The sequence below is a fragment of the Erythrolamprus reginae genome, chromosome 2 (assembly GCF_031021105.1).
Source record: "Erythrolamprus reginae isolate rEryReg1 chromosome 2, rEryReg1.hap1, whole genome shotgun sequence".
In the NCBI taxonomy this organism is placed as follows: Eukaryota; Metazoa; Chordata; class Lepidosauria; order Squamata; family Dipsadidae; genus Erythrolamprus; species Erythrolamprus reginae.
The window spans coordinates 200585058-200603906 of NC_091951.1; the positions used below are offsets into that span (position 1 = coordinate 200585058).

At 41.9% G+C, this 18849-nt stretch overlaps 2 protein-coding genes across 2 annotated transcripts in view; both read left to right on the plus strand.

The window, feature by feature from the left end:
* LOC139158779 (metabotropic glutamate receptor 6-like) overlaps positions 1–8958 on the plus strand; it is a 38911-nt gene extending 29953 nt beyond the window's left edge. Inside the window, exons 9-10 of the mRNA XM_070736116.1 lie at positions 3740–3965; positions 8903–8958. Coding sequence (XP_070592217.1) covers positions 3740–3965; positions 8903–8958 — 282 coding nt within the window. The remainder of the gene's footprint in view (positions 1–3739; positions 3966–8902) is intronic.
* PORCN (porcupine O-acyltransferase) overlaps positions 1–18849 on the plus strand; it is a 298654-nt gene that overhangs the window by 45430 nt on the left and 234375 nt on the right. The gene's annotated exons all lie outside the window — the stretch shown is intronic.

Below are 18849 nucleotides of genomic sequence, written 5' to 3' on the forward strand. Positions count from 1 at the left end.
AGAGCTCAATTTTGAAAGGGCCATGAGTTGTATGTCTTTCTTGGTATTCTGTTTTGTTGATTGTTTAGTTGGGGGTTTTTTTGAGTAATGTGACATACCTTTTTATTTATCAGATTTAGATCACACGATATCATTGCATGATCTCCGAACTGAACATCAAGGAAAATATTAAAAACATGATAGTATGAGAAAGTCATGCTCTGGCTCTGTTACAGGGTCTGCTAACAGTTATATTTTCATTACATTTATAATAGTAGTAGTAGTAATAATAATAATTATTATTATTATTATTACTATTATTATTATTTATTAGACTTGCATGCCACACCTCTCCAAAGTTTTATTGATTGATTGATTGATTCAATTTTTTAATGCTGCCCTTCTCCTTAGACTCAGGGTGGCTTACAACATGTTAGCAATAGCACTTTTTAACAGAACCAGCATATTGCCCCCACAATCCGGATCCTCATTTTATCCACCTCGGAAGGATGGAAGGATGAGTCAACCTTGAGACAGTGATGAGATTTGAACCGCTGACCTGCAGATCTAGCAGTCAGCTTTAGTGGCCTGCAGTACTGCACTCACTGCACCACCTCAGCTGATTTACCCCCTTTTTATGGCTTGTGCAAATCCTAATAATTTGGACATGATCGTTTATTGTTCAGTATGTCCCACAAACTTCAACACTGGGTTAACACAATAATCAGGTGAAATATTGTCTACAAATCCAACCTATAACACCCTTAATCATATTTCGTAAGCCACTGTCACTGGTTCACCAAATGACTAAATTAAGACTATCAGGATTGAAGAACATAGATTTTATTTTATTTTATTTTATTTATTTGACTTTTATGCTGCCCAATCCCATGGGACCAGTGATGGGCTCCTACGGGAACAGTCATGAACACAGTTCAGGTAGCAAAATTTGGAGTTCCACCCCAGAGCACCCAATTTGCACTGAAAGATGTTGGAACAAAATGCATAAGCCACGCCCACAGTGTGGTAGTAAAAATTTTGGTAGCCTATCACTGCATGGGACTCAGGGCAGCTTACAACGATAAACCCAGATGACTTCTAGATAGCAAATGAATGGTTAGAGCTTATTATTACTAATGCTTCATGGTGCCATTTAATAGTTTTATGTTATTCTTTCTGCCCAGATACATTGGATCCCTGCAGATCTAAATGAAACATTATTACATAATAGAATGTGTGATTTCGGTCACTGTGTCTTATAAGACATTATAAGATTTTGTCCAGAACAAAAAAGAGATAGAACAGCTCAATTTTCTCTTGTAACACTTCTTTCTGTTATAAAAGATAACATTTTATATTCTCTTTTAAATATATTTGTTTATACATCACGTTAAACTGTAATTTGGTTTGGTCAATGTGGCTTAGTGTGTGGTGAAAATCCTACCACTGTCTTTGTAAATCCTGGTTTAGCATGCAGTTTTAAATCACAGTACTACTTACATAGTACTACAAGATGAAACAAACAGTATGGCTCGTATTGGAGTGCTTAATAAGGAGGCTTAGACTCCAATCCATTCAACCAAGATGCTGGAGAACAACTAGATGCTATCTTAAACATCCTTCACGTTACATTGCAAATCACGAAGACACTGCATGCATGCCATGACAACATCATGCAAATGTCATGAATTATGTCATTGCCATCAGTCAAAAAACCCTCAGCCAACGCTCATTTCATAATTCATCTCATTCTGCATGCAGTTGATTTAAATTATATAATTCATGCCATTTGCTCAATGGCACACTTCCCAAATATCTTGAATGTTACAATTGCTTGATTTCTCTCTGTGTTGGTTTCCGTATAAATGGATCCGTGGGAGGGAGGGATTTAGAACTGGATTGTGGTTTAGGGCTGAAGGAAAGGAAAGATTTCTGTTTCCCTGTTGATCTATGGCTTTGTCTGCTTTTCTTCTTACAGCACAAGGGGTGTGTGGTGCTACAGCTTCTAAGTGGGCAATTTTTAAAGGGAGAACGGCCTTTTAGGAAAAAAATAAACCTCCCTTTCTTTTGGGGCTGAAAATTATGTGTGGCAATATGCTGACGTTGTAAACCACTCAGAGAGTGCTGTAAAAGCACTGCGGAGTGGTATATAAATCTAAGTGCTATTGCTGTTCAACTCCTATTCAATTATTATTTTTTAATGCCAAAGGTTTGTTACATCCCTATGCAGAATAAAAATATTCCTTTCCCCTGAAGTCTTCTCAGGGGTAATTCTATCTATTTCTTTATTATCCCACCTTTATTATTTTTATAAATAACACAAGGTAGCAAACATATAATACTCCTTCCTCCTCTCATTTTCGCCACAATAACAATCCTATGAACGACAAATCATAGAGCCAAGGTTAGTTGGGACGAGAGAAAACAACTAGACCCAGTCACCCAATGGGCTTTCATGCTTTAAGAGAGGCCTAGAACTCACAGTCTCCAAGTTTCCAAGCCAGCACTTGAAATTCTAGAGCAAATTTCAATCCACGAGACCAACCGCTACGGTAGATCATTTTTACAGCTATCCTGAGCTCTTCCCAAGAAAGGCTGAACACAGGAATTTAAACAGGCACTCCAACCAAGGATTCCTTGCTCTCACTTCAACGTCATCGTTCTTCTTGATTAATTAATCATTCATTAATGGCTCTGTGTAAAAGTAAAACATGTCTATTTCAGTTCATGAGATAGCGGAAGGCAGCATCCATTAGCAACCTAGGGTCAAGGAATACTGAACTAAATAGAAACTCCCTAGAAGGTAACACCAGGCAGATTCAGAAGTTGGTCCTATAAGCCAGTGTTTCCCAACCTTGGCAACTTGAAGATGTTTGGACTTCAACTCCCAGAATTCCCCAGCTAGCATTCACTGGCTGGGGAATTCTGGGAGTTGAAGTCTAAATATCTTCAAGTTGCCAAGGTTGGGAATCACTGCTATAAGCCAATAGTTCAGGAATCCAAAATCCAGTTCAGAAAAACAACGGAAGTCCATTGGATGCTTACTTCTGATAAGCAAATCCAAGGAAAAAAAAAACACTTTGGTGTGTTGAGTTTTAGAATTGCTATAGAAATAAGTGAGCATTTATATATCAAGTCAGTGAGCAGATGACGAAGATTACAATAATTTTACTAAGGGTACTTACAAGCCCCTCTTTTCTGAGCCAATGAAAGACCCTTTACACAACTGTAAGATCAAATAGGGTAGCCCTTCTTGGACTGCATCATTTTAGATCTCTAGTTTTTGACATTTAAATTTGAACAATTTCATGCCACGTGTGACTCTTTATCACCCAATAAACCTAAAATGATGAAGGCTGGAATTAAGTTTATAGTTTGACGCTGTGACCATCCAGGAGGCTGATTTAGAAATATAATCACAGTTAATTATAGTTATTGGGTAATGGATCAAGGAAAATTATGTCAAAGAACGGCAATGGGAAACTCTGTATAAGGCACTAGAACAGTATTTCCCAACCTTGGCAACTTGAAGATATCTGGACTTCAACTCCCAGAATTCCCCAGCCAGCGAATGCTGGCTGGGGAATTCTGGGAGTTGAAGTCCAGATATCTTCAAGTTGCCAAGGTTGGGAAACACTGCACTAGAAGTCAAATTTGACTCAGAAGTGACTTGAATTGAACTAACACGATCCTGGTGATTGCATGCCACAGTCCGAATCTTCTGGACTAAAATGCAGTCTTGTGTCTTTCTCTCTCCCAGATGTACATTCAGACGACAACCCTCACCATCTCCATGAGCCTGAGCGCCTTTGTTTCACTCGGGATGCTCTATGTACCCAAAGTCTACGTCATCATCCTCCACCCAGAACAGAACGTGCAGAAACGCAAGCGCAGCTTCAAGGCAGCGGCCACAGCTGTCAATGCCTCCACGAGGCTCTCTCAGAAAGGCGCCCAGAATGGCGAAAGCAAAGATGAGAAACCGGACAGTAAGTAACTCAAAAGTAGGTATCGCTCTTATTTGCTCTTTGGTGACCCCTCTCCTGACCTGACGTGCCTCCAGTTGACCTCTACTTGCCCTGTAAGTACCATTCCTTCCTTTCCTTCTGCTTCACCCATCAAGTATCATTCCCCTCCTTTCTCCCACCACCACCACGGTGCCTTGGGGAAATGAAATCTTAAAAATTTACATTCTAATTCAGTGGTTCTCAACCTGGGGGTCGGGACCCCTTTGGGGGTCGAACGACCATTTCACAGGGCTCAGCTAAGACCACAGGAAAAGACTAATTTCCCATGGTGTTAGGAACTAAAGCTTCTATTCTGGAGCCTTGGAACATATTTTTACAATCCAACCAATCAGGCGTTTACAGTGGGGGTGTCCCTTATTTATTTATTTATTTATTTTATTCAATTTTTATGCCGCCCTTCTCCTTAGACTCAGGGTGGCTTACAACATGTTAGCAATAGCACTTTTTAACAGAGCCAGCCTATTGCCCCCACAATCCGGGTCCTCATTTTACCCACCTCGGAAGGAGGGAAGGCTGAGTCAACCTTGAGCTGGTGATGAGATTTGAACCGCTGACCTACAGATCTACAGTCAGCTTCAGTGGCCTGCAATACAGCACTCTACCTGCTGCGCCACCCCTGTCCCTTCCTGCCAATCAGCTTAAAGCTCTGTTGGGAGAATTGGTGCTAGACCTATGGTTAGGGGTCACCACAACAGAGGAGCTGTATTAAGGGATCGTGGCTTTAGAAAGGTTGAGAACCACTGTCTTAACCTTGTTGAAATGAAATCTCAGTACTAGTGAGAGGTACTCCTGCAGGGCCCTTCAGCAGAGCACACAAAAGCTGCTGTTAATCAATGAAAGATAATTTTAAATGTTTTCCCCCATTCCTTACTTTAGCAAGGTAAAAGGTACAATGTGGAGGCCACTCAATATCTCTTCTAACCCCTCTCAGCAAACGTGGCCAAGAACACTGACCTGTTTTCTAGGTGTTTCAAATGGGTGCCTTAAGTTTCACTGGATGTTCAAAAAAAGGTGGAAGAAAAAAATAGAAGAATGTATGCTCAGGAAAGGTGACAAACATTTAGCAAATACCAAAGAAAAGATAGATTTGCTCAACCCATTTTGGCTTCATTAGGCAAAACTCGACCCAACTCAGTTTGATAGAAGGGTAGGACATTTGCTTGGAGCCACCCATGAGTTGTGTTTCTTGATGATAGATGTTAGATTAGATAGATAGATAGATAGATAGATAGATAGATAGATAGATAGATAGATAGATAGATAGATAGATAGATAGATAGACAGACAGACAGATAGGGATGGATGGATGGATGGATGGAGAGAGAGAGAGAAAATTTTAGTTACAGTTATAAAGCTAATACAAACAAAACTCAGAAGAAAATTAAAAATACAGAATAAAAATGCAAAGAAAGAAAAAAGTAAAAAAGATTCAGTGAAATAAAGAAAAAAATTCTCCAAGTTATATCCAATCTAGGATATTATGAAATAAATATGAATGCAAACATATATACAAATTGAGCAAGACATCAAAGGCATCATAAATACTAAGACCAAGAACCATTATGTCCATGGTATTTGAATTTTAACCACACAATCAAAAGTCCCAGCTATAAAAATAAGATTTCCCAATCTGGCATCTTTCAAGTTGCTTGTAAATAATGAGAATTGAAGTGCAGAACTTTGGAAAGTAATAAGCTTGAAGAAAGAGATTGTAAATTATTCCAAAGCTCCAAGCGATGTGTTGATAATAGGCACAAAAGTGAACTGAATTCATAATTCTATACAATTATGTTGGTTTTTGTGCTTCCAACTCCTCCATCTCTCCTATGCACATATACACATATACTGTGTTCAGTTCTGGAGACCTCACCTACAAAAAGATATTGATAAAATGGAACAGGGTCAAAGACGGGCTAAAAAATGGTGGAAAGTCTTAAGCATCAAACTTATCAGGAAAGACTTAATGAACTCAATCTGTATAGTCTGGAGGACAGAAGGGAAAGGGGGGACATGATCGAAACATTTAAACATGTCAAAGGGTTAAATAAGGTTCAGGAGGGAAGTGTTTTTAATAGGAAAGTGAACACAAGAACAAGGGGGCACAATCTGAGGTTAGTTGGGGGAAAGATCAGAAGCAACGTGAGAAAATATTATTTTACTGAAAGAGTAGTAGATGCTGGAACAAATTTCAAGCAGATGTGGTTGGTAAATCACAGTAACTGAATTTAAACATGCCTGGGATAAACATATATCCATCCTAAGATAAAATACAGGAAACAGTATAAGGGCAGACTAGTTGAACCAGAAGGTCTTTTTCTGCCATCAATCTTCTATGTTTCTAAGTTTCTTCACAATCAGTTCAGAAATAATTTTAAAAAAACAGGAATCATCAAAATGAAAAACTGTTTGTGTTCTGCCAGACTTCTCGACTCGAACTCCTTATTAAGTTCAAAAGTAGGAATTCAAACACACAGTTGTAAAGTCAATAACACTGTTTTATCAAAAGGAAAATACAAACCAAACACACTTTTAGGCAGTCAAATTGTTCTCCTTCAAAGCAACAGCCTTGAATGCTGTGAAGAACAATAAACAAACACAAAGCAGATTCAAGGCAGCTGTAAAGACATCACAGCCAGCCCCCTTCAAGAGTTCTCATGTCACAAACTTAACTATGATTCAGTTCAAAAGTCCTGGAAACAGTTCAAAGAGTCCTTGTAGAATCCTGATGCAAGTCTCTCCTTCACTGAACTGATAAACGTCCACGCCCAGATGCAAGAACGCTGGCTATTTAACAGCAGCCCCATTAGCCTAATTACCCCCAGCCACAGGTGATCTCCCTTATTTCTTATAGTATTTCCGCAGTTGCTCTTTCCTTGACATTGACCTGCGTCTGCACACATCTATGAATGTCTCCCCTTCTGAATCCAATGATGACTCTCTACTGGGCTGCCTGTAATTCCTTCCTCTTCACTTCCCTTTCACTATCTGCTACAGACGCTTCGCTGTCAGAAGCAGTCGGCAGTAAAACTGGCCTCTGACTATGGGAGGATTCTCCTACATCAACCCCCACAGTCCTTGGAGCAGGAGCTGGCCCAGAGCCAGCCACAACAGTTTGTGTTGCTATACATCTAGGTGCTCTAATTTTAATGATCACCTGTGTCACAAAACACAGATAACAGAGAGAAAGTGAGTGAAGCAGCGCAGGGCCATCCCTAGTTCACACGAAGTTGCGCAATAGCAGTCAGCACCTTGCCGCCAACAATCTGGGTCCTCATTTTATCTTGGTTGTAGCAGGAGTCACACTCTTGCCAGGGCTATTGTGTACAAGCCTTGGTAGCTTGGCTGAATACTCCAGATAAGAACTACCCCTCCCCAAAATAATAATAATAATAATAATAATAATTATTATTATTATTATTATTATTATTATTATTATTATTAATTAGATTTGTATGCCGCCCCTCTCCGTAGACTCGGGGTGGCTCACAACAGTGATAAAAACAATACATAATGACAAATCTAATAATTACAACGAGTTGTCCTCAGCGGTTCCAAATCCACATGGAAGAACGTAGGCAGTGGGGTACCACAGGGTTCAGTCCTGGGCCCTTTGCTCTTCAACATTTTCATCAACGACTTGGACGAGGGAATAGAAGGGCAACTGATCAAATTCGCAGACGACACCAAGCTGGCGGGGGTAGCCAATACCCTAGAAGACACTCTCAAATTACAGAAAGACCTAGACAGACTAACACAGTGGGCCCACACCAACAAAATGATGTTTAACATCGACAAGAGCAAAGTCCTTCACCTAGGCAGAAAAAACCCTGGACACACATACGACCTAGGAGAAACCCCTCTTAGCAGTAGCGACTGCGAAAGAGACCTCGGAGTCTTGGTGGACAATCAACTAAACATGAGCCAACAATGTGCAGCAGCAGCTAAAAAAGCCAACACAATCCTAAGCTGCATCAATAGGGGAATACCGTCCAAGACCAGGGAAGTCTTAATACCACTCTACTACCCCCTGGTCCGACCACACCTGGAGTACTGTATTCAGTTCTGGTCACCACACTTCAAAAAGACATTGAAACTCTGGAGAAGGTGCAAAAAAGAGCAACCAAGATGATTAAGGGACTGGAAACCAAGATTTACGAAGAGAGACTGGGGGAACTGGGCATGGATAGCCTAGAGAAAAGGAGGGCCAGAGCGGACATGATAGCAGTCTACAAGTATACGAGGGGATGTCACAGAGAGGAGAGGATCACTTTATTCTTCAGGGCACCAGAGGGCCGGACGAGGAACAACGGCTGGAAGCTGACCAAAGAGAGATTCAACATGGAGATAAGGAGGAACTTCCTGATGGTCAGAGCGATCAACCAATGGAACAACCTGCCAGCGGACGTTGTGAACTCCAACACTCTGGACATTTTTAAGAGAAGATTGAACTGCCACTTGACTGGTGTACTATAGGGTTCCTGCTTGGGCAGGGGGTTGAACTCGATGGCCGTCATGGTCCCTTTCAACTCTAACAATAAATAAATAAATTAGTATCTAAGATAGCAATTATACATATAAAAATCTAAAAGAGAAACCCCAGTAAATAAAAACATACATACAGTCATATTGTGCACAGAAACTACATAGGCAAGGGGAAAGTGTCTTAGTTTCCCAAGCTTGACAACAGAGATGGGTTTTGAGGAGTTTACGAAAGGCAAGGAGGGTGGGGGCAGTCCTAATCTCCGGGGGGGGGGGAGCTGATTCCAGAGGGTCGGGGCCGCCACAGAGAAGGCTCTTCCCCTGGGTCCCCCCAGACGGCATTGTTTAGTCGACAATTCCTTCCTCTCAAAGGAGGGAGGTGACCCCTCTCTGACTCTTCTTTTTGTATCCCCCCACAGGTTTCCCTAAGGTGATGTACATCAGCTACACAGAACTGACCATGGTGCCCACATGACCGAAAAGGAGAGAAAGGGCTTAACTTGGGGCGTGGGGGAGGGGAAAGTGAGGCGGGTGGGAAAGGAACAGGTGAGCTGGATGGGGAAAGCTTTTGGGGAATGGAGTTCATGGGTAGGCACATGTTAGGAAATAAACCTGTATTTTTACACTACTTGTCTTTTATATATGTATGTATATATATATATATAAATTTAAAAATCCAGTTTCAATTTGCAGAAACTGAAGGTTCACAATGCATTCAGGACCCCAAAACCGGGATCTATGATTATAACCTTGCGGAACATTAGTCACTTAAATAAACTACTGTCCAATTTGTTACTTGGATAAACAATTGCGCTGTCAAATTTACAGAGGTTTACTTCAGCAATGGTTTCAGAGCAATTTATCCCGAAAGCCCAAATATTGGAAGAAAGAACTTGCCCTCTTTACCTGCTTTCTGATTGCAAAGGTGGAAATTGGACTACACTTGCTAATGGTTGTTTTAAGATTTATTTATTGATAAGAGGAAAACAAAGTAGAGTTGGATCAAATGATTTAATCCTACCGGTTGATATCATAAGATATGGATTTGATTCTGTGCTCTGACATTCTGTGAATGAATGAATGAATTTGCAATCACAAAACAACAAACCAAAAGGAATGCGATAGAAGTAGTATGGTTTTTTTGCTCCTTGGTTATTTTACTATATTTTTAACTTCATCTTCCTGATAAGAACCTTGGCATAAAACATATTGTCCTTTCTCTCTGTGGATGTTTAGGTTCATAACATTTTTTTATGGTAACGTAAGTTAACATAATGTGACTGAAATGATGGTTGAATAAAATTTATCCAGCCATTTCATACAACATGGTCATTTTAGTCTTGTTTTAGTCTAGAATAAACACTGGCCCCATCTTGGCTGATTTTTAAAAGTTAAAAAAAAATGAAATAGATAGTATGCTTATACACACACACACACACACACACACACAGGGGGGAGGAATGTAGTGGGGTAGCAAAAATGGAGCTGCAACCCAGAGCACCCAATTTGCACTGAAAGATGTTGAAAGAAAATGCAGGGCGTCCTGCATAAGCCATGCCCACAGTGTGGTTGTAAAAATTTTGGTAGCTCTACACCGCACACACACACTTTTTTTGTACACTCACATACATACTGGGAGAGAGGGGAGGAGGGAGAAGAGGGGGAGGGAGGGAGGGAAGGAGAGAGAGAGAAAGAAAGATGGAGAGAGGAAGAGAGAATGAGAATAAACAATATGTACCGATATACAGTATACCACACTTGTGTCTAGTTTTGGTCACCGCCATCGAGTCTATGGAGAGGGGCGGCATACAAATCCAATTAATAATAATAATAATAATAATAATAATAATAATAATAATAATAATAATAATAATTTTGTTGCTCTTCTCTGCACTTTTGTATTGCGGTGACAATACAAAAGTGCAGAGAAGAGCAACAAAAATGATTAGAGGATTGGAGGCTAAACCATTCATTGGAACTGACAATGTCTAATCTAACAAAGAGAAGGACTAAGGATGATATGATAGAAGTCTTCCAATATTTGAGGGGCTGTCATAGAGACGAGGGAATCAATCTATTCTCCCAAACACCTGAAGACAGAACCAGAAGATATGGATAGAAGCTTACAAGAGATCCAACCTAGAATTAAGGAGAACATTTCCTGTCAATGAGAACAATTAATCAGTGGAATGGCTTGTCTCTAGAAGTTGTGAGTGTTCCATCACTTGAGGTTTATAAGAAGAGATTGGACTGGCATTTGTCCAGAATTGTATAGGTCTTCTGCTTGACGGGCTTGGATTAGAAGACCTCCATGGTCACTTTCAAGATGGGAGCCCAATAAAGAATTACCAGGGTGGTGGTTAAGCTGAAAAATTTCTTGCAAGGGAGTCATGGCAGGCCCCTTCTCAACCTATGTTGTGATTGGCTCACAGCCAGCTCCTCGGGTAACAGATTTTGAATTGGATGAGCTGGGTCTGTTGGAGCATTGGAGACCTGTGTGGCTCTTGGAGGACTCAGACAGTGAGGGGGAAGGAGAGATGGAAGCTGAAGGTGCTGGAGAAGTAGAGGTGGAGGCCCTTGCAGTGCCTGTGGAACCCCCAGTTAAGAGTCTCGTCTGGGTCAGATGAGGAGGGAGTGATTAATTCTCAATGTCCAGGTGCGAAGGATGATGGGATGACAGGAGCAGCTGCGCAGACGCAGAAGAAGGTCTTAAAGCACAGCTGGGAGTAATTAGAGAATGCTGCAGCAGGCTTAAAAGGGGAGGTTTTTGGGAGGCCATTCGCAGGAATTATCGTTCATGATTAACAGAGGCAACAAAACAGAGTTCCGTCTCTAAACCAACATCTTGCATCTTTGGAAAACAACCCAGTTTTTGGACACTTATGTTTGGAAAGACCTTAGCTCTTGAACAATAGAGTGAGTATTTTGGTGCAGGCCACTTTGGAGACATTCTTGATAAACCTTGGGGGCGGGGGGATCTGAGACTTTCATTACCGGCTTGGCTGTTAACCCCAACCTTTTTAGTCATAAAGTCCTTGGAGAGGGGCGGCATACAAATAAACAAACAGACAGACAGACATTCTTCTGCCGTCATTGCAGCTCTCAGCCAATTTGCAAAGCAATATATTTTGTGCTTCATAAATCTACGGTTTGTGTGTGTGTTTTGTATTTCCTTGCTGTTCAACCAGCCCCGTCAAACAGAACAACCTGTTGCAAATAATTTGACAGAATACCCCAGGAGTTGAGTTCCAAACATTCTAAATCTGGAATTCACTACCTGACTCTGTTGTTTCTTCCACAAACCTCTCCCCTTTTCTAAGAGGTCTGTAAGGGGTGTGCCTACCGTCCCTGTCCTACTGTCCTATTTGTCCTCTTTTATCATTACTTTCTACAATATTATTATTATTATTATTATTATTATTATTATTATTATTATTATTTATTGGATTTGTATGCCGCCCCTCTCCGCAGACTCGGGGTGGCTAACAACAGCAGTAAAACAGTACAACAAAATCCAATACTAAAAAAGCAGTTAAAAACCCATTATATAAAAACCAATCATACATACGATATGTTTATATAAACTACTATCCTATACTTGATTGACACAAAAATAAATAAATAGATTGCAGGACAGGATAACTGAAACCCAGCAGTGGAAATGTGTTTTTAAAAACTGTAATGCAGACTTGAAACACTCTTCAGTGTGGGTGGCATTTTTGTGTATGCCAACAGCATCACCAAGGGGGGAAAACTGGACTTGCCACATCATTCCTTAGTCACTTTTGCCTCTTACTCATTAGCCTCCTCTGAGGTGCTGTCCAAAGACCACTTCTAACTTGATTGCTGATGCTCTCTCCACAGCTAAGCCCCACTTCACTTTGCTAATGTTTGTAGGTGCAGAATCTCATGAGCACAGCAGCCAAAGGTGTAGCCCCCTCATTCTTGCAGATCAAGGCATAGCTTCTGTAGAGTCTAGGTCATCAGACCAAATATGGAAGGAATCCTGGAGAAACCTCCCGTGGATTGGAAGAATGCTTCCTCTAAGCTGTGGGGCTTCCAGCAGTTCCTGGATCAATACGGCCTCCATCACCTTGAAAATATCCAAGAGACTTATAAACCCCACCCCACCCCCATTCCAAGTCTTGCAATTAAATTATGCGGGGGGGGAAACCCCCGAAGTTAGGACTGAAAGCCAGTTCTATCATTTGTTTTATTTATTGTTCTAACCATCCTAGTTTACCTGATTAATGATTCGGTTCTAAAGGTTGCACATTATCAAAATCTCATTAGAGCACCTCTGATGTGAACTATTTATAATTTAGCATCCATTACTATTTTATCATTTGAAAGGAAGGTTCACGAGGAATATTTTCTTTGTAGTCAGAGGGAATGGAGAGAGAAAAAAGAAAATAAATGGCACTCTAGTCAACTCGAATCTCCCCAAATAAAATGGTTACTTACTGGATTGGATTTATAACCCATCTCATCCAGGAGTTTAAGGTGATACATACAGTTCTCCCTCCTCCAACACCCCCCCCCCCCCCAATGTTCTGTCGAGCTCTCTGGTAGAATCCTCCCGAAAATTCAGATACAAATTTCAGATACACACACACTTGAAAATTCAAAACAATGTTCTTTATACCGAAAATTCAGATAAACTAAGCCCTCTTTTGGTATAGCAAAGAACACTCGTCTCCAAACAAACTGATAATTTGTACAAGCCCCTTATCAGTTCTGAGATACTTAGCTTGCAGCTGTGAGGCAATTCACAGTCCTTCTTCTTTCACAAAGTGAATCACACTTTGCTCTGGTTTAGTTTCAAAGTGGGAAAAAATCAGCACACAAAGGTTGAAGTCAGCAAGGCAGGCACGAAACACAACGATCAGATAATCCTCCACAATGGCCAAACCCACAGGCTATTTGTAGCAGCCTCACTAATTAGCACAGCCCCACCCAACCACAGGTGGCCTCGTTTTCTTTGATAATAATCTCTCAGTTGTTGTTGCCTATGCCAGTGTTTTTCAACCAGTGTGCCGTGGCACACTAGTGTGCCGCGAGACATGGTCAGGTGTGCCGTGAAGAAGGAAGCTCAGGTTTTGGTCTCGCAACTTTTTGCTGAGAGAGAGAGAGAGAGAAAGTAAGCAAGAGAGAGGGAGGGAGAGACTGAGAGTGTGTGTGAGAGAGAAAGCAAGAGATAAAAGAGAGAAAGAGAGAGAAAGCAAGAGTGAGAGAGAAAGAAAGCAAGAGAGAAAGAAAGAGAGAGAAAGCAAGAGAGAGAGAAAGAGAGAAAAGGAGAGGAAGGGAGAGAGAGAGAGAGAAATGAGCAAAAAGGGAGGAAAAAAAGAGAAATGAGAAAATGATTGAGAGAATGAGAGGAAAGAGAGAGAAACAAAAGAGAGAGAGAAGTGACTCTTGATTTAAAGCATATGATAAAAAGCACCCAAAGAATAAGAAAGGAAAAATCCCCAGCCCTCACCTGTTTTTGGAAAGGGTTCCAGAATGTGTACACACACACACACACACAAGGGGGGGGGGGAGACAGGGATGGAAAAAGAGAGGAGAGTGTCTTAGGGTGTCGTTTTGTGTCATTTTGGTTGGTGGTGTGCCCCAGGATTTTGTAAATGTAAAAAATGTGCCGTGGCTCAAAAAAGGTTGAAAATCACTGGCCTATGCATCGCTCTCCGCATGCGTGGCTGTATCATTAACTCTTGTTCTTAATCCAAGGAGCAGCTAGATAATTGATCTCCTTCTGAGCTGTCTGCCCCACTCTCCTTCTCCCTGTCACTCATGTCTTCTTGGTCAGAGGAGCCTTCATCAGCAGATTCCACCGGGAGCAAAACAGGCCTGCGGCATGTGGATGTCTCCCCCACATCCACAGTCCTTGAGGCAGGAGCTGGGCCAGAACTAACCACAACACCCAATAATAATGTGAGATAACTTGACAAGAAAACGCATAAAGCTCTATTTACAGTAAGACTGAGCCTCTAGCCTAACTTGTCTGTGAGATGCCAATGGCTGAGGCACATTTTTCCTCTAACAACTTAAGATGATGCACCGAAAATGTCTTTGCTGGAAGAAGGTCCAGGTCCTCTCCGTTTGAAGTCAATAGGAATCATCAATCTCAGCTACAAATGGACAGGGTGCAAAATGATAACACAGGATTTATTCCCATGTTACAACCTCATCATGGGTTCCACATCACCCTTAGTTGATCTCCATGCCTCGGGCCAAGCCATACATCCACCCAGAAATTCCTGGCAATCTCCACAATATAGATCAGGGTTGTCAATCTCAATTTCATTGAGAGCCGCATCAGCGTTGCCTTTGATCTCGGGGAGTGGGGATGACCAGGGTGGGCATGGACAACTCACCATCACTCATGTTGGGAATGCCTGTGATAGCCTGAATGCTCTGCCAGTGAAAACGGGGCCCTGAACTCTGTTTTCAACTGTGACAGCCTCTTGCAACCATCTGCCAGTAAAAATAGAGCTTGAGAGGGCTGTAGAGTTGTAAGAGGCCTCGCAGGCTCCATTTTGACTGGCAGGGCACCAGGGGCTGGTCCTTCGCTGTTTCCAAGGTGGTCCTGCAGGCCAGATTTAAGCACCCCACAGACCGGATCCAGCCCCCAGGCCTGGAGTTTAACATCCCTGATCAGTGATGAAATCTTAAAATGTTCCCTACTGGTTATGTGGCGTGGCTTGGAGGGCGTGTGACTGGGTGGACGTGGTTTGTGGTCATGTTCATATGATATGGGGAGTTCAAAAAACAATTTTTGCACCACACACAAACAGCACAAATGCCATTCAACGGACTCACACACAATGCCAAGGAACACAAAATGGCCCCTGCAACAACCAAGAACCTCTCAGAGTCACAGACAGCTCAAAATTCCCCAAAACCAACTTTCACACTTTGCAGAAAAATAAACACAAAAGCTACACAACTGACTCACACAAAATGAAGAAGCAGCTGGGCTTCACACAAAATGGCCCCTGCAACAACAAGCAGGAATCTTACAGTCTGAGTTCTGTCCCAACCACAAGCCCCCCAGGAAATAGGGCCACATAGACTGATTTTACAATTTTTAAGCATTCAATTCTAACCCTTTAGGGTCAGTGAGGTTTGGATTTAAAAGTTCAGCAAAAATCAGGAAATAAGTCTTTTTGGTGCCAGCTGCTAATTAGAGTTCCCACAATGGGCCAGAGTCCAAATAGAAACCAAAACAAACCATTTCTTTGATCACACAGATCTTATTCATGGACTCACTCTGAATTGGCAGGAAGCCCAAAGATAATTAGTCCAACTTGCCAGTATGTAATTCATCCTTCAAACAATAATATTAAAAGAGAGAAGTCCGAGTGAACAGCTGGAACATAACAAAAGTTGACTTCCTCACTGAAGTGTCATGTGGCTAAGCCTTAAATAGTCTAAGGGTGTGGCCAATTGTTCTACAGATCTATTCATGCAGAGACCTCCTCTTGCTTAGCCACTGCTGTTTTCTGGCAGCCCTGCATACCCTAGCATCAAGAAGAGGCTCCTCCTCTCCTGAGTCGCTCATGTGCACCTCGGGAGGTGCAGAAGGCCCTGGGTGTCTTTCAACCTCTGACGCCACACCCTCTCTGACCTCCTCACTATCAGACTTGGTTGCCAGGTACACAGGCCTAGGATGCCGTGCCACAACCGTCTCTCGATCCTCAGGATCTGTGACCAGCTGCACTGGATGTGGATGGGCCACAGCAGAGAGTTCAAAAACCAACCATCACACTTTGCAAAAAATAACACAAAAGCCACACAACTGACTCACACACAATGCAAAAGCACACAAAATGGCCTTTGCAACAACATGCAGGAAACTTGCAAGCCCCAAAGAGCTCAAAAACCAACTTTCACACTTTACACAAAAATAACACAAAACCTACATAACTGACTCCTACACAATGCAGAAGCAGCTGGACTTCACACAAAATGGCCCCTGCAACATAGCAGGAACCTTGCAGAGTCACCGTTCCAGTGAATAGGTAATTTTTTAAAAATGCTTTTAAAAAGTAAAAAAAAAAGTTTCATCAGTTGTGACAATCAGCTATGCCCCGCAATCATGGAATTTTTTTAAAAAAAACTTTTTAAAAGTATTTTTACTACCGATTCCAAGAACCAGAAATATTTGTTAGTAGTTCCAAGAACCAGAAATATTTGTTACTAACGGAAGTATTTGTTAGTAACAGTTCGGCCAAACCAGCCCTAACCAATAGCATTTCACCCCTGTCCCCGAAGTAGATTGTAGTCACTTGCCCGTTTAACTCTTGAACAAGTCAGTTGCCTTAAACTGATGAACAGGCTTAAAAGGTTAGCCAGAACATGTTCCTGGTGTGCAAACAGGTGCTTCTGTGCATGTGAAAACAGTCTGCAAATGCAAAGGATTGCCTTCATGGTCACTTTCTAGATGATGGACTTTAAATCCCAGACATGAAGTTATCATGCCATAATTCATGGAAGTTTCCTCTGGCCCTCTTTGTTAGTACAGTGGTACCTCAAGATACGAACCCCTCGTCTTACGAACAACTCGTGATACGAACCCGGGATTCAGAAAATATTTGCCTCTTCTTACGAACTTTTTTCGAGTTACGAACCGGCGTTTGGAGACTGCTGGGAAGCCGTGCGGCTGTTTTAAAAGGTGACAGCCGGGCAGCGGGGCTTCCCAGAAGCCTCCCGAACGCCGGTTCGTAACTCGAACAAAGTTCGTAAGAAGAGGCAAAATTTTTCTGAACCCCGGGTTTGGTTCGGGAGGTTGCTGGGAAGCCCCCCAGCCCGGCTGTCACCTTTTAAAACAGCCGCGCCGCTTCCCAGCTGTCTCCTGAAGCCGAACGCGGAAGTTCGGCTTTAGCGTTCGGCTTCAGGACACAGCTGGGAAGCGGCACGGCTGTTTTAAAAGGTCGCAGCCGTCCTGGGGGGCTTGCCAGCACCCCCCTGAACCCCGAACCCGGGTTCGGGGGGTGCTGGGAAGGTCAAAGTCAGTAAAGCAGTCACGAAACACAACGATCAGATAATCCTCCACAATGGCCAAACCCACAGGCTGCTACTTATAGCAGCCTCACTAATTACCACAGCCCCACCCAACCACAGGTGGCTTCATTTTCTTTGATAATAATCTCTCAGTTGTTGCTGCCTATGCATCGCTCTCCGCATGCGTGGCTGTATCATTAACTCTTGTTCTGAATCCAAGGAAGAGCTAGATAATTGATCTCCTTCTGAGCCGTCTGCCACACTCTCCTCCTCCCTGTCACTCACGTCTTCTTGGTCAGAGGAGCCTTCATCAGCAGATTCCACCGGGGGCAAAACAGGCCTGCAGCATGTGGATGTCTCCCCCACATCCACAGTCCTTGGGGCAGGAGCTGGGCCAGAGCTAACCACAACACACTGATTGACAATCATTTTCACTTGCTGTTGTGTACATTCAACTTTGTGTAGAATAAAGTATTCAATGAGAATACAGTATTTCATTCATTCAGATCTAGAATGTGTTATTTGTTCCCTTTTTTTTTTGAGCAGTATATTATTATTATTGCATTGAGATATATTGACTGATTTGAAGGTGTATGACCAGACTGTTTGACTTGACTGTGCTATTTCTAAAAGTAAACACTATTTTATAAACTTTAATGTATCTGTCTTGTATCTGAATAATTACTCACATCTCCTGGATACCTGCTGGAATCCCATGTTTGCTCTATGCATGTCCTTGATAACTCAAGGGTTCTACACACTCCTTAACACTCTTGGCCGATATGTTTCTTGGACATTATAAAAAAATAAGACTCCATGGTGAGAAACAGCTACACAGGGTTCTTTCCGATGAATGCAAACTTGATTTTAAAATACTCTCACTCCTCACATATTGTAAAATCAATTACATTTCTGCTCAATCCCAGGGACTAGAGAACATATAAAAGGGATAAGGTTTCCTCAAGCACCCTCCGATGTCCTTTTAATGCTCAAATTAGTTCTAAAATACGCAAGCATGTTCCAAAATAAAAAGCTTTGGTCGTTATGAGGAAGCATCTATGGTGGTTATGTCCAGAGACAAGAAAATATTGGAAAAAATAAATAATTGGTTGTGTCAAATAACAAATACAAAAATAGAATATACGCCAGAGTTTTTTCTACTGGGTATTATGAGAGGTACCTATTCTAAAAATGTAAAATATTTAAGCTTGCATATTACAACAGCTGCAAGGATTGTATTTGCAGAGAACTGGAAAAATCCGCAAATATCTGAAGACAATGAGACCATCCAGAAAATATACGACTGTGCAGAGATGGACAGACTGACAATGGAGCTTAATAATAAAAAAGAATCGGACTACAG